Source organism: Amphibalanus amphitrite, unplaced genomic scaffold, assembly GCF_019059575.1.
Source record: "Amphibalanus amphitrite isolate SeventyFive unplaced genomic scaffold, NRLGWU_Aamphi_draft 002488F_arrow, whole genome shotgun sequence".
Lineage (NCBI taxonomy): Eukaryota > Metazoa > Arthropoda > Thecostraca > Balanomorpha > Balanidae > Amphibalanus > Amphibalanus amphitrite.
Genome location: NW_024883919.1, coordinates 1 through 17,090, shown reverse-complemented (window position 1 = coordinate 17,090; position 17,090 = coordinate 1). Strand labels below are relative to the sequence as shown.

Genomic DNA, 17,090 nt, shown 5'->3' with positions numbered 1-17,090 from the left:
GGTAGCCCATCTGTAGCCCATGTCCCACGTGGGCCCATCTGGCCCATGTTCACCCCATATGGGACCCACATGGGATGCCCATCTCCAGCCCACATGCGTTTGGCCCACCTGGCCCATTTTTATCCCATATGGGGCCCATGTGGGTAGCCCATCTGTAGCCCATGTCCCACGTGGGCCCATCTGGCCCATGTTCACCCCATATGGGACCCATGTGGGCATGTTTGCTGGGGCTCAGCCCATATGGGACCCAGATTTAGCCCAGATAATAGCCCACATGTAGCCCATGCCCACTTAAGCCCAGATGCCCCACTTTCAGCCCATATGGGCCCCATTTGGGAAGGCTGGCTGGGACTGGGGCGATTTCGCTGAAACTTGGCATACAGGCAATGCATTCCCATGTGTTGCGGTTAAGGTGCTACTGCACGTGCGCACGTGCAGGGGGCGCTTCCAGATCTCGAGAACGGCTGGGCCGATTGCGCTCAAATTTGGTACACGGTTGGAGACCGGTTAGTAGGGTGCCGTGCAAAAGTCAGTTTGGACCCCGGTTGCACGTGCGCACGTGCAGAATGCCGCTTCCAGATCTCAGGAACGGCTGGGCCGATCGCGTTCAAATTTGGCACACCGCTAGCGACCGGTTAGTAGGGTGCTTTGCACAAGCCCCGTTGGAAGTACCCTCTTGCCCTTCCGCACGTGCAGGGCTCACTATCTCGCTCGCTCGTTCTTCGCCCAAAAGGCGTTTTACTGGTATTAACCCGCGCCCGGCTGGGGGTCCTGGATTTCCACGCCCTGCTGGGGGGGGGGGGTGTTTGAACACCCCCCCCTTGTAACTCGGCTCCTGGGCCACGTAGCGATACGCGGAAGGCGGCGTTCGAAAGAGCGCCAAAAATAATGACGAAATCACTTCGGTCAATTTTTTGGTCAGGTCAAAGGTCAGGTCACCAGAGGTCATTGAAGGCAAAATTTCGCCGATTTCCAGGTCGAATGTCAAAAACTTCCAAGAAGCCAACGCATAACTCGAGAACCAATAGAGCTACATCGCCGCGGAAAAGCGCATTCGATAGCCCTATTAACGCCCTTTCTGAGTAATTCTCTCAGAATTGACCTAACGTCAACGGTTTTGCCTGCAGGGGGCAAAAACTGCAAAAATAGCCGATTTTTTCGGAAACAGTTTTTCTGCAATAACTTTTGACCCAAGCCCTGTACGAGCTTACTTTTACCGGCATCGTGTTCCTCTCGTCAAGAAGCATCGAATGAACTATAACTTGACCTTGAAAGGTCAACTTGAAAATTTGACCTCAGGTCAAGGTCATGACCTGACCGGAAAGGGTCATGTTGCATATCAGTCGATCCGTATCGTCGAGCTAAACACATCTAAGGCGTTTTCATCGCTCTGGCATGCCTCTATCAAAAGTTATTTGCGAAAAACTATTAGATACCATTCGTGACCTAAGATGACCTCAGGGCATAAACAAGGGTCACGGACACCATTTTCATGTTCAGTGTGTCTAAACCACTTCTAATTCGGTGTTTGGGAGTGTTTATAATGTCTTTCGTCCAAAAGAGGCGCATTTCAATTTTCTCCCATTGACTTATAATGGGGAGGTCGCAAAATTGACCTGACCTTAGGTCATCGATATCAAAATTCTGAGATATACATTTTGTACATCCTATTGTTCTTAGCAATCGCTGAAAGTTTCAAAGCGATCGGTCACTCGGTGTAGCTATGACAGACATTGAAACTTTTTATGAGGTGAGGTCACTTCAAGTGACCTGGTGACCTGACCTTGAATGACCTTGGTCTGAAATTTTTACAACATGTGTAGAATTGATGTATGATAAGGTGTACTAAAAACGGCGGCGCTCCGCGCCGCCGTTTTTGAGATATTTGCGAAAAACCACAAGGGGGGGGGGGTGTTCAAACACCCCCCCAGCAGGGCGCGGGTTAACCCGCGCCCCACTGGGGTCTGTGTATAACACGCCCTACCGGGTAGGGGGGGGCTATTCATAGCCCCCTCCTAACTCCGAAACTACTGGGCCGATCGTCAAAATTCAAACGGCATCTGATAGCCCCGGAAAAATTGTCAACCGAAACCTAATTTCATTGACCTGAAGGTCACCGATGACGTCACAGGTCAGGTCAAAGTAAAAACTATCGGTATTTGGCTTGTTCACATTTTGGGCTTTGGCTGCCGTCTTACAAGTCAGATCAGGCTGATTTTGGGTTTGCACACTCGTGAACAGATGCTTTAGATACCCTGAGGATGAGAGTACCAAACTTGTACTTTGATTTTCAGGTCAGGTCATCATAGGTCACAGAAATCATGTCATAAGTCGGTCACGTGACACATGATTTATGGTCAATTTAGGCCATAGATTTCGAATTCGGTGTCGCCTGTGTCATTTGAAGCCATTTTCATCTGAATATAGCTGAGGTCAGGTCACTTTCAGGTAACAAAGGTCAAATTTCAAAGTTAAAATTTTTCAACAAAAAACATGTCTATCGGATGCAGTTTGAGCTCAGGAACACGATGGTGCTATTCATATTGGTGTACGATGTCAAATTCGTACAGAAAAATTGGTTTGAAAAATTTAAAATTGTGAAATTTTGCTATAATGCGTATAACTTGGCCATTTTTGAAGATATTTGACTAAAACTTGCTAGAATAAGTCATAAGCTTGTGTTCTATCATACATATTCCGTTTTTTTTCTCCAAAAGTCAAAAAGTTTTTGAAAAAATACAAAAATACAAATGTCGAATTTTAATATATTTAATGTTCAATATTTTGAAAATTCGAGATAGCAGTTTGATAGCGCAGTTCATTCTGATTCCTCTCATGCCTCTCATGCAAAGAAAATGGATCTAGCTCAAAAACTGAACTCTTGGGAGCGATTCCCCTGGTTCAATGCTTTGCGTCGAAATCGGCCGAATATGACATCACTCTGACGTCATTTCCGGCCGACCTATGATAGATACGAAGTTCAAATTTTGACACAAGGTGTCAAATTGATGCAGCCGAAGGAACTGAACGTTTGGCGGCGATACAACAAGCGGTTTAGAAGTTATTGCAGACAAACGGGAGGGGCTATGAATAGCCCCCCCTCCCCTAGTGGGGCGCGGGTTAATAGAAATACCGGTTTTTCGGCGTCCTATGTGTTACTGGTGCTTTACCATGCGATGCCAACAATATTAAAACGACTCAGGTTTGACGTTGGTATAACCTTGGTATAACCTACCTACTCATTTCGTGGGCCATGATGTCCCGAATACCCATCTTGGATCCACCAGTTCGAAAAACGCAAAAGAGCACATACATGTATGTAAGCAAGTACACTCGGGGGCAGATTGATGTTCCACCACTCCCTACCCATTGGGCCCCCATGGCTCAGCACTGGCCGCTGCCAGTGTTGCCTGCCCTCAGCACTGCTCAGCACTGCCTGCCAGTGCCAGTGCTGCCAGTGCTGCCACTGGCAGCAGCCAGTGCTGAGCCATGGGAGCCCGATGGGCAGGGAGTGGTGGAACATCAATCTGCCCTCGCGTGTACATACTATCCTACTTTACAGTATACACACTATTGAAGTGTATTAAAAAAAAACACACACAGGCCGTTTTCACGACGGAATAGCAGGCATCTATTTAATCCCCATTTGATCCTTTGGTTCCTCAGGAATTTTAGTAGTTCTTTTTAGTAGGTTCCCCAGCTTTCGAATGAATGGTGCGTTAGTTTGCTATATTTCTATTAAATATCACATCGATTTACTTTATCTAAGGATTTATCACTAATATCAACATAAAGCGTAAGCACAATTATAAAATTATGAAATTATTAAATACTAGTACAATAGTTAAAAAAGATACTGAGTTGCCAGGCTACAAAGAATATATTCATTTATGGCGCACGACAGACATTTAGAAAGCAGCGCCCTGTTTTATTGCACGCTGCTAGCTGCTTCCATTGGGTTTTGCAGGCCGACGTCATTGGTCGTTACACGTATGATGTCACGCGACTTGTGGCCTGTCACGGCTCTTAATGATCTCCACTAAATGAATGCAACAATGGCCTTTTAAGTTGATCTCTGTGGCCATCTGTCTATGGAGCGACCAATATGAAAGTTGGGTGAATTTACCGGGGTTACATGACTATGAGCAAGCAAATGTGTATCAGGAATGGATTTAGGTGGAGAATTGCGCTGGACCATGAGTGCTCGAACGCTCCCAATTCCACGCCGGTTTGGCTTTGGAGCCGAGACAGACGATGCGGGTCAAGGTCACCGCTGGGGTAACGGTGGATTGGCTGCGCCCGAGCACCCGTAACGCGGCACAATTCTCCATCTATGGATTTTCCTATTCGCTCAGCATTGTGATAGGTGTTCGTAATAGCATTTACTCTGCTCATGTACCTATCCCCGGTTATTTAAAAGAAGTTTTTGTGGGGGAATATCACGGCTTTAGGTACTCGGTGGCCCTATTCACGACTTTCAAAGAATGCTCCGATAACTAAACACCGCACAGGCCACAGACCTACTGCATTAGTGAATCTGACAGAAGGTCTGTGGAATTACATCCCCCCTCACCACACCCCTAAAAACTCATCCAGTGTCCAAAACCACTTTTATCGACTCGCCAAAAAAAAAAAAAAACAAAAAAACACACACACATACACACACAAAGCATGGGGCATGTCAGCTCTCAGTTCATTTATCATTGTCTTTACCATGGTTCAATTGCATTGCGCGATTTAAAGCACGTGAGTGCCTATATAGTATATATGTAGAAAATGATATCTACAGCAAAACATCCAAAATTACAAAGGCTACAATGCTTAAAAAGTAGGTTCATCAAGGAAGCCCATTTTTACTTGCGTTGTGTTGCCAACCATGCGATTCCAACGCGGGCTATTCGCAACGTCTGTTAAGGCACGTTAACAACTGACAAGCCGCCACCGCTGCCACTTATTCATAGATGGTTGATATCGCAGCTTGGGCGTCAGCAGCGCGGCCCACAACGCGTCGGCGCCAGCGCACGCAGCTGTTGGCACTCGGCAGCCGGTGTTGCGACTTAACGGCCGGCCGGCTCCATGAAGGAGAAGCTCTTGGTGAAGCTTTGTGATCGCCTCATAGCCGCCTTGGATGTCATCTTTCTTGGCAGATCCATCCGTTCAGATGGTACGGTGCAGTCTGGATAAAGGACGAAGTCCAACGCCGCTAACCCCGCGACCGCCACCCCACAACGTGGCCGCAGACCGAACGGGCGTGAGGGCCGTAAGGGCCACCCGCCATCCGGTAGGTGGCTGAGCAGCCGGGCGCAGCGGCGCCTGGGCGGCGGCCGCGCTGAGATGAAGTCCCAAACCGCCATGTCGCCATCACCGCCATCACCATTGCTGCAGCTGTTCCCAACCGCCTCAATCGCCGCCGTTTTGCCAGCAGTCGCGCCGCGGAATGGCAGAAGCTCCAGAGTAGCCTCCAGCGCCCCTCTCCGCACGTGTGCAGGTGCACTGCGGCCGCCGGGTCCGACGTCCAGGCAGAACATGATATTTCCATGCTGCTCCGACGGTGGGCTGGTCTTGTTTGGGCGTTCCTCCACTGTGACGTCGGTCACGCCTGCCCCGGCCAGGGCGCAGAGGCCGACGTGTCACCATCCGGTTGCGGTCCTCAGTCGGGTCGCAACGTGTACCTCTTCCGCAGCGTGGAGCGCGCTCCCGCTGGGCAGCGATACAGCCAAAAGTAGCATGCGGGCGGCCAGCGCTGCGCCGGACAGCGGACCCATGCCGGGGGTATGCCGGTCTCGGCCATTAGCGGGGTCGTCGGGGCCGAGGCTGTACATACAGCTGGTGACCGCGTGAGCCGCCAATCGAAGCTCACGGCTTATAAGCTCGACGCGGGCATCACACGCCGTCCCGATGGGAGCTCCACGACGCCGCCGCGAACTCCAGCGCGGCTCGCAGCGCGAAGACCAGTACGGACGGCCGGGGCAAACGGCGTGCGGGAGTCGCAAGCGACGTTCTGCGGACAGAAAGGGTTGGGCATAAGCTGGTCGGCAGGACACTCTTGAGCCGAGCCTTTGATGTAATTACAGATGATCCAGAAGCATGCACAAAAATTCATGACACACTATTCTCATTTATGTATTTGCTACATATGATATCATATACCAGCTCATGATCAGTGACGCATTCTGGGCAATATGTTCTAAAGTGAAGTAACTGAAGTAAAGGCCGCCGTCCACTGGTTTGGCGCGCAATTTGCGCGTAATCGCCCAGTGTCTATAGCGCGCTTAAAAGTTGAAGTATTTTAGGTCGTCAGGAGTCGTAAAGTAATCTTCAGTCATCAGCGCGGGAGTCGGCGCCCAACAGCCGCCGAATAATCAGCTGACTGCGATTCATCGCGCATTCGGCGCTGAACCGCATTCGGCGCGCAGCCCATTGACTTCCATGTTAAATTCAGCGCGTACTCAACCGGTGGACGGCGGCCTTTACAGCTTAAAAGCTTAAAAAAAACAGCTTAAAAAAAACACACACACACATTCGATAGCTTATGAGAATAACATGCCTTGTGTGCTTAATGCAGGAAAATATTTTTTTCACTTTTTTAGAAACAGCAAAAGAGTTGTCAACAAGCCATGTCAACTATCTAAACAATTTTTATGGAAACTGCTCTAGCTAGCTTAAAGTTCCACAACGTTTCCGGAGCACCGTACCCAAACTCAGTTCATGTTACAAGAAAAAAACAGTAATAATGCCTCCTAATTTTGAATGAAATATAGGTATGAGTAATTTGATTTGGAAAGCAACAAATTTCCGCACATCATTTTAGCAAAATTACTATTTTCTTCAGCCATCAGGTTACACAAAACTATAGTAAATTTTATGATCTAGTTTACACAAAACCAAAGCCCCGATTTTAACAAATGTAGATTAAATTTAAACAATTTTAAAAAATGTATCGTGGAGAAAATGAAAAGTGTAGATTTGTAAAGCCGGGATATTTCACGGATTAGGCACTTAAAGAAATATCTTCACCTTTCTTTGAGCCACCAGCCTTCACCCAAGTTTTACACGAATGTAGTGAAGCAGACAATGTGGCAACTCAAAATTGTGATGGTTTGAGATAATTATGACGGTAAAAGAAAAAGCAACACAAGGTTCCTTACCCAGGTTTTTTTTTCACATGGGTTCAGATGAGGCTTCAACTGTTGCCGACCTGAGGAGCTATAGGGACTTGAGCTTTCCAAAACTCAATTTCTAAGGGCACTGAGCAGTGTTTGGCTTTCACACGAATGTGATAGTAAGTTATATGAAGTTGACAAAGCAAGCAAAGCAAAGCATGATGCCCCGCGCGTCCGCCCGCGACCACGCCCCGCGTCCGACTCCCGACCGCCGCGTGACCCGAGGCGCCCGGCGGTCACGTGACCTACCGGCCGGGACTGCAAACGGCCTTCACCACCATTCTTGTATGACGTCATATCCTACTGAGGTGCTGATTGGTCGGAATTAGATACCTGAAGGTAATTATCTGCCGTAGTTATTTTTGTTTCATTGTTTTGCGTGTTTTCTTATATGAAATGTAATTAAAAAAATTGCCATATTTTAATCACCATTAAAACATAACTGAATAGGTATGAAAGAGAACTCGATATATACTTTCCTTGTTTTTAAGAATTCCGGAATTAGATACCCGAGGGAGCAAAGAGGGAGCAAGTTGCCACGCTGATTTGATACCTCATAGTCGAAAGGTGGGCTACTAGAACCGAAAATTGCTGTGTTTGTAAATAAATAAGTGATTTGAGGGCAAAGAATGCCCGGATTTAAACTTCTAAAATTATTTTGAACATAAAATATTTCAGTTTGAGGGATGTTAAGACCTCAAAGAGTAGGTACTTTTTAGGTATCAAATAAGTTCCTCTGCGAAAGTTCCGTCGTGAAAACGGCTATTGGCCGTTTTCACGACGGAATAGCAGGCATCTATTTAATCCCCATTTAATCCTTTAGTTCCTCAGGAATTTTAGTAGTTCTTTTTAGTAGGTTCCCCAGCTTTCGAATGAATGGTGCGTTAGTTTGCTATTTTTCTATTAAATATCACATCGATTTACTTTATCTAAGGATTATCACTAATATCAACATAAAGCGTAAGCACAATTATAAAATTATGAAATTATTAAATACTAGTACAATAGTTAAAAAAAAGATACTGAGTTGCCAGGCTACAAAGAATATATTCATTTATGGCGCACGACAGACATTTAGAAAGCAGCGCCCTGTTTTATTGCACGCTGCTAGCCGCTTCCATTGGGTTTTGCAGGCCGACGTCATTGGTCGTTACACGTATGATGTCACGCGACTTGTGGCCTGTCACGGCTCTTTAATGATCTCCACTAAATGAATGCAACAATGGCCTTTTAAGTTGATCTCTGTGGCCATCTGTCTATGGAGCGACCAATATGAAAGTTGGGTGAATTTACCGGGGTTACATGACTATGAGCAAACAAATGTGTATCAGGAATGGATTTAGGTGGAGAATTGCGCTGGACCATGAGTGCTCGAACGCTCCCAATTCCACGCCGGTTTGGCTTTGGAGCCGAGACAGACGATGCGGGTCAAGGTCACCGCTGGGGTAACGGTGGATTGGCTGCGCCCGAGCACCCGTAACGCGGCACAATTCTCCATCTATGGATTTTCCTATTCGCTCAGCATTGTGATAGGCGTTCGTAATAGCATTTACTCTGCTCATGTACCTATCCCCGGTTATTTAAAAGAAGTTTTTGTGGGGGAATATCACGGCTTTAGGTACTCGGTGGCCCTATTCACGACTTTCAAAGAATGCTCCGATAACTAAACACCGCACAGACCTACTGCATTAGTGAATCTGACAGAAGGTCTGTGGAATTACATCCCCCCTCACCACACCCCTAGAAACTCATCCAGTGTCCAAAACCACTTTTATCGACTCGCCAAAAAAAAAAAACACACACACACACACTCACACATACACACACAAAGCATGGGGCATGTCAGCTCTCAGTTCATTTATCATTGTCTTTACCATGGTTCAATTGCATTGCGCGATTTAAAGCACGTGAGTGCCTATATAGTATATATGTAGAAAATAATATCTACAGCAAAACATCCAAAATTACAAAGGCTACAATGCTTAAAAAGTAGGTTCATCAAGGAAGCCCATTTTTACTTGCGTTGTGTTCCCAACCATGCGATTCCAACGCGGGCTATTCGCAACGTCTGTTCCCGCGCCGTGCTGGTGGCCTGAACTTTCCGCCGAGTGCTGGGGGGGGGGGGGGGCGTTTTCACGCCCCCCCCCGTCTAACTCGGCTCCTGGGCCACGTAGCGACACGCGGTAAGCGGCAATCGAAAGAGCGTCAAAAATAAGGACGAAAACACTTCTGTCATTTTTTGGGTCAGGTCAAAGGTCAGGTCACCAGAGGTCACCAAAGGTAAAATGTTGACTATTTCAACATTTTGGAAACTGCCAACGGCTATCTCGGGAACCGATAGAGCTACAGCGCCGCGGAAAAGCGCATTCGATAGCCCTTTTACAGACCTTTCTGAGTAATGTTCTCAGATTTGACCTCAGGTCAACGGTTTAGCCTCCAGAGGGCAAAAACTCCAAAAATAGCCGTTTTTACGAAAAACGTTTTTTCGTCAATAACTTTTGACTCATAAGCGCCATGACATTACTTTTGCCAGCATCGTGTTCCTCTCGTCGAGACGCGTCGAATGAACTATTTGTTGACCTTGAAAGGTCATTTTGAAAATTTGACCTCAGGTCAAGGTCATGACCTGACCGAAAAGGGTCATGTTGCATATCAGTCGATCCGTATCGTCGAGCTGAACACATCTGACGTGTTTTCACCGCTCTAGCACGTCTCTATCAAAAGTTATAGCCAAAAAACTGCTGGCGACCGTTCATGACCTGAGATGACCTCAGGGGCACACAGAGGGGTCACAGGTGCATTTTTCCTATTCAGTGTGTCATGTTTACCTATGAACCGATGTTTGAGAGCGTTTTGAACGATATTCGTCCAAAAGAGGCGCATTTCAATTTTCTCCCATTGACTTATAATGGAGAGGTCGCAAAATTGACCTGACCTTAGGTCACAGATATCAAAAATCCGAGATATACATTTTATACATACTGTTACTCATATCAATCGCTGAAAGTTTCAAAGTGATCGTTCAGTCGGTGTAGCTATAGCGAGCCTTTGAACTTTTTCTGAGGTAAGGTCACTTGACGTGACCTGGTGACCTGACCTTGAACGGCCTAGGTCTGAAATTTTCACAACATGTGCGGAAATGATGTAGGAACACGTGTACCAAAAACAGCGGCGCTGCGCGCCGCCGTTTTTGAGATATTCGCGAAAAACCTGAGGGGGGGGGGGCGTAAAAACGCCCCCCCCCAGCACGGCGCGGGTTAAGGCACGTTAACAACTGACAAGCCGCCACCGCTGCCACTTATTCATAGATGGTTGATATCGCAGCTTGGGCGTCAGCAGCGCGGCCCACAACGCGTCGGCGCCAGCGCACGCAGCTGTTGGCACTCGGCAGCCGGTGTTGCGACTTAACGGCCGGCCGGCCCCATGAAGGAGAAGCTCTTGGTGAAGCTTTGTGATCGCCTCATAGCCGCCTTGGATGTCATCTTTCTTGGCAGATCCATCCGTTCAGATGGTGCGGTGCAGTCTGGATAAAGGACGAAGTCCAACGCCGCTAACCCCGCGACCGCCACCCCACAACGTGGCCGCAGACCGAACGGGCGTGAGGGCCGTAAGGGCCACCCCGCCATCCGGTAGGTGGCTGAGCAGCCGGGCGCAGCGGCGCCTGGGCGGCGGCCGCGCTGAGATGAAGTCCCAAACCGCCATGTCGCCATCACCGCCATCACCATTGCTGCAGCTGTTCCCAACCGCCTCAATCGCCGCCGTTTTGCCAGCAGTCGCGCCGCGGAATGGCAGAAGCTCCAGAGTAGCCTCCAGCGCCCCTCTCCGCACGTGTGCAGGTGCACTGCGCCGCCGCCGGGTCCGACGTCCAGGCAGAACATGATATTTCCATGCTGCTCCGACGGTGGGCTGGTCTTGTTTGGGCGTTCCTCCACTGTGACGTCGGTCACGCCTGCCCCGGCCAGGGCGCAGAGGCCGACGTGTCACCATCCGGTTGCAGTCCTCAGTCGGGTCGCAACGTGTACCTCTTCCGCAGCGTGGAGCGCGCTCCCGCTGGGCAGCGATACAGCCAAAAGTAGCATAGCATGCGGGCGGCCAGCGCTGCGCCGGACAGCGGACCCCTGCCGGGGGTATGCCGGTCTCGGCCATTAGCGGGGTCGTCGGGGCCGAGGCTGTACATACAGCTGGTGACCGCGTGAGCCGCCAATCGAAGCTCACGGCTTATAAGCTCGACGCGGGCATCACACGCCGTCCCGATGGGAGCTCCACGACGCCGCCGCGAACTCCAGCGCGGCTCGCAGCGCGAAGACCAGTACGGACGGCCGGGGCAAACGGTGTGCGGGAGTCGCAGGCGACGTTCTGCGGACAGAAAGGGTTGGGCATAAGCTGGTCGGCAGGACACTCTTGAGCCGAGCCTTTGATGTAATTACAGATGATCCAGAAGCATGCACAAAAATTCATGACACACTATTCTCATTTATGTATTTGCTACATATGATATGATATACCAGCTCATGATCAGTGACGCATTCTGGGCAATATGTTCTAAAGTGAAGTAACTGAAGTTACAGCTTAAAAGCTTAAAAAACAACTTAAAAAACACACACACACATTCGATAGCTTATGAGAATAACATGCCTTGTGTGCTTAATGCAGGAAAATATTTTTTCCACTTTTTTAGAAACAGCAAAAGAGTTGTCAACAAGCCATGTCAACTATCTAAGCAATTTTTATGGAAACTGCTCTAGCTAGCTTAAAGTTCCACAACGTTTCCGGAGCACCGTACCCAAACTCAGTTCATGTTACAAGGAAAAACAGTAATAATGCCTCCTAATTTTGAATGAAATATAGGTATGAGTAATTTGATTTGGAAAGCAACAAATTTCCGCACATCATTTTAGCAAAATTACTATTTTCTTCAGCCATCAGGTTACACAAAACTATAGTAAACTTTATGATCTAGTTTACACAAAACCAAAGCCCCGATTTTAACAAATGTAGATAAAATTTAAACAATTTTAAAAAATGTATCGTGGAGAAAATGAAAAGTGTAGATTTGTAAAGCCGGGATATTTCAATTTCACGGATTAGGCACTTAAAGAAATATCTTCACCTTTCTTTGAGCCACCAGCCTTCACCCAAGTTTTACACGAATGTAGTGAAGCAGACAATGTGGCAACTCAAAATTGTGATGGTTTGAGATAATTATGACGGTAAAAGAAAAAGCAACACAAGGTTCCTTACCCTCGTTTTTTCACATGGGTTCAGATGAGGCTTCAACTGTTGCCGACCTGAGGAGCTATAGGGACTTGAGCTTTCCAAAACTCAATTTCTAAGGGCACTGAGCAGTGTTTGGCTTTCACACGAATGCGATAGTAAGTTATATGAAGTTGACAAAGCAAGCAAAGCAAAGCATGATGCCCCGCGCGTCCGCCCGCGACCACGCCCCGCGTCCGACTCCCGACCGCCGCGTGACCCGAGGCGCCCGGCGGTCACGTGACCTACCGGCCGGGACTGCAAACGGCCTTCACCACCATTCTTGCATGACGTCATATCCTACTGAGGTGCTGATTGGTCGGAATTAGATACCTGAAGGTAATTATCTGCCGTAGTTATTTTTGTTTCATTGTTTTGCGTGTTTTCTTATATGAAATGTAATTAAAAAATTTGTCATATTTTAATCACCATTAAAACATAACTGAATAGGTATAAAAGAGAACTCGATATATACTTTCCTTGTTTTTAAGAATTCCGGAATTAGATACCCGAGGGAGCAAAGAGGGAGCAAGTTGCCACGCTGATTTAATACCTCATAGTCGAAAGGTGGGCTACTAGAACCAAAAATTGCTGTGTTTGTAAATAAATAAGTGATTTGAGGGCAAAAAATGCCCCGATTTAAACTTCTAAAATTATTTTGAACATGAAATATTTCAGTTTGAGGGATGTTAAGGCCTCTAAGGGTAGGTACTTTTTAGGTATCAAATAAGTTCCTCTGCGAAAGTTCCGTCGTGAAAACGGCCACAGTGTAGCATCGATCGTTCCGTAGACCGTAACTATGCGTTTGATGTAGATGTCGCCTCTCTGAAATAGAAATACAGATGACGCTTGCGTCCAGGGGAGAGAGAGAGAGAGTGGGGGAGAGAGAGAGAGAGAGAGAGAGAGAGAGAGAGAGAGAGAGAGAGAGGGAGAGAGGGAGAGAGAGAAAGAGAGAAAGAGAGAAAGAGAGAGAGAGAGAGAGAGAGAGAGAGAGAGAGAGAGAGAGAGAGAGAGAGAGAGAGAGAGAGAGAGAGAGAGAGAGAGAGAGAGAGAGAGAGAGAGAGAGAGAGAGAGAGAGAGATCATTATAGTCATTATAGTGTTGTCACTTTTTGCGACAGTTCAGTACAAAAAAAAAAAAATACTCCTGGAACCGCAACTTCAGTTCAACGTTTAGATGGGACGATCTGGCTTAATTCGAGGCGAAACGACGAGAGTGGGAGTAGTATCACCCTCCCTCGGCCGAAAGTATGTAGAAAACCGATAGGTCCGGCGAGGTTTGAGGCATGCTTGTTTGTCGATTCTTCTAACTTTATTGTTTCTCAAACGTTTGCCATTTTATTTGACGAAAACTAAGCAATTTTGACGCCACTTAAACTCTGATAGCTAAAAATTGAACTGATTTTATTTTTTGTTTATTGTTTATTTGCGATTGTCACCAAGAGCTCTCCACTAACAGGTGAAGTCAGGGAAATAAAACACAACCTTTTTTAAAACGTTACATCATGATAAAAATAATTCTCAACAGGCACACAAAACCTGGCGTAATGCCCCCTCCCTCAGCAAAGCCAGGGTTATTAAGCAATTGCAAGAAAGCGTCCGAGACGGAGGCACTAGCGCAAAGTGCAACAAAGCTCAGTAGCTACCGTAATGTGGCCATTTTCCGTGATATCAAATAAGCCAGAGTGCAGCCTGCAACGTAGCAACCATACACACACCACTGACAACACTGACGTAATAAACCCTAAACTGATGAGGCTGTGAATTGTCAAACATTTCAAACGACGACGCAGGGGTATTCTAAAGCGCTTTGGTGAAATATCAAAGTTGTGTCGCCCAAACATGAAACGCAAGCTGTCGTCATTAAGCAAGCCCATCATATCATATCGTTAAGTCCTACATAGTACTCATACGGTGCACTTTACGGGACTAATCTTGACGACATATCAATTATCAGCTAGCCGCTGGGCTCGCCAGTGAGCGACTTCATAGGCAGCCAGGCTGATAGCAGGCCCCCAGTTGACACAGGGGCCTATACAGTGATAAAGCTGGTTCGTCAGCCCAGCCGCTACCTCGTTCTACCGGGAACAGGACCACAAAGTCCTGACCGGAGAGGTCGTTAGGCTGCCCCTCCACCCATTGGGGACCGGTGGACGACGCGGTGCCGCAGCCGTCGGCGCCGACGAACTGCCCCTCGGTGACGGTGTCGTTGATACCCAGCCACACTTCGACATCAGTGGCGGCGTCTATGGCGCACTGGTTCTCCTCGTCTGAGCGGGGCACGGCCAGGTGGGCGCCCAGCGCGGCGCACTGGCTCTCCGCTTCGGGGTAGAAGACTGCCAGGTCCAGTCGCTTCAGACAGCGGCCGGCACAGCGGCTGAAGCCGGCCGGACAGGCGCAGGGATCGGATGCGTCACCTGTAAAATATTGGAGTAGACAGCTTTGACTAAAATTAAACTAACCAAATTATTATCTTGGATATAGGTATTTGGGTTTTACATTTGTAAGTCGTCTATAACTACTTGGAAAAGTAAGTTAAGTTCTACAGGTCGTCTAACGAACATTGGGTCCAGACCCAGACCCAAGCGATCGCTCATCATATAAGGTAAAGGCGGAAGGCTACTTGGAATTTTTTAACCCTACGTAGATAGAAGCTAGATAGACAGAGCTTTAAAATGATTGAATATGAACTGCATATCTTTTAATCTGCTTGCCCTCTTTCCAGGGAATGCGTAATAACTACATGCACTCGGTCTAACTAGCGGTGCACTAAAACACTCTGCCGAAATTGGCTGCTTTTACTGAATTGTGTCCAACATTTCTATTACATTCTGAGCCATATTTCATTGAACCATGCCTAGAACACGTGCCATGCTACGAAAATGAAAGGACTTTGCGAATGATGTGCACTGTTGCTTTTACATCAGAACCTGGACCATTTTCCCCAGGCTATGACGGCATGCACTGAGCTTTAATTACGAGCGAGCGAGGTCTTATGTAGAATAGCAGAAATTTGAGTATGAGCGGCTGGGTCGCTTACATCTCAGCAACCGCTGGGCCGATTGACCTGCGGTCTTTTTCCTGGGTAGCCCCATTCCTTCTACCCCGTAGTTGAATACTCTTGATTCATCTAGTTGACCGTCGTGGCGCGTGCCACGTGAAAAGCTATGGGTGTTCAAGTTGTTCTGCCGAAGTAGCGATTTCGAGAGATATATTTCGGCAACCGCTGGCTTGCGGTTATTTTTGTAGGATAGTTGCATCCCTTCTGTTAAATATCGGATATTCTCGATGCGTGTGGGTCACTCCAACTGAACGTGCAAAATTCAAAGTGTCAAATTTGTTCCCATTACAATAACTCGGGAATTACTGGGGCAATTTCGCTGGAACTTGGCATGTAGGTAGGCAACCACCAGGCATTGCATTCCCATGTGTTATGTTAGGGTGCCACTGCACGTGCCACGTGCGCACGCGCAGGGGGCGTTTCTAGATTTCAACAGCGGCTGGGCTGACTGCGCTCAAATTTGGTAAGCGGTTAGGGACCGGCAAAAGTCAAAAGTCGAAAGCGGTAGAGTGCCGTGCAAGTCACTTTGGACCCAGTTTGCAGTAAGCACGTGCAGGGTGCCGCTTCCAGAGTTCGGGTACGGTTTGGCCAATTGCCTCCAAATTTGGTACCTATACATCGCTATAGTGGCCGGCTAATAGAGCGCCGTGCTCAAGCCAATGGGAAGCACCCTTTCGCCCTTTCGTACGTGCAGGGCTTCAACTCCCTCGCTCGCTCGTTCTTCGCCCAAGCGTGTTAGTGGTAAGTATTGTACAGCGATTAACCAACGCCACTCTGGGACTTTTGGATTTTCTTTTGCATTTGCCCTGCTGAGGGAAGTGCGGGGGGCGGGGGGAGGGGTCCGTCAACTCGACTCCTGCGACCACAGCGGCTAACGATAAGCGGCGTTCGAAAGGGTGTTAAAAATCATAAGGTATTTCGTCTGTTTTGTGTCGGGTCGAAATCAGGTCTTCACTGAGGTCATCAAAGGTCAAATTTCACCTAGTTCGACTTTAGTTCAAAAATCGGTGTAGGTATACCCTGACAGGCAACAATAAAACTGTACAACATTGCATTCGATAGCTCTGCTAAAGTACATTCTGGGAAATTCCTCATATTTGACCAAAGGTCAACACTCAACGTGGTTTAGCTCTGCTAAAGAAGCCTCCAATAGAAATGGAATCCATTTTGTTTTTACAGTTAGTATGCGAAATTCGTTAGTTTGCAACGGAACTAGTTTCGTTGCAAACTACCTGACCGGCCAGGTAGTTTGCAACGAAACTAGTTCCGTTGCAACTAACTGACCGTTCAGTTAGTTTGCAACTAACTAGTTAGGATGCAAACTACCTAGGTACGTTGCAAACTACCTAGTTACTTTGCAACGGAACTAGGTGTGTTGCAACGGAACTAGTTGTAATGCGAAATCGACGAGGCAGTGGCTCTATTTGTCGGTTATATTCAACTTTTGTAAATTTTAGCAACGGTTGTTAAAACAAAGCTGTGTTTTTCTAACGGGTGACACTAGACATAAGACGGGTGGTCACATTTAGGATAGAAACAGTGAATTAATCGGATTCGACTACATAACGTTATACGATCACTGGCGGATCCAGAGGTGGGGGCGCCCTAATCGCT

At 47.6% G+C, this 17,090-nt stretch overlaps 1 protein-coding gene across 1 annotated transcript; it reads right to left on the bottom strand.

Annotated features, from left to right (window-relative positions):
- Nucleotides 1-14,401: 14,401 nt before the first annotated feature.
- LOC122377056 (mannose-binding protein A-like) lies at nt 14,402-14,832 on the bottom strand (the record flags this gene model as incomplete). The annotated part of the gene is made up of 1 exon (XM_043357019.1): nt 14,402-14,832. A coding segment is annotated over one exon (431 nt), but the record flags the coding sequence as incomplete, so codon positions are not given.
- Between the last annotated feature and the right edge of the window lie 2,258 nt (nt 14,833-17,090).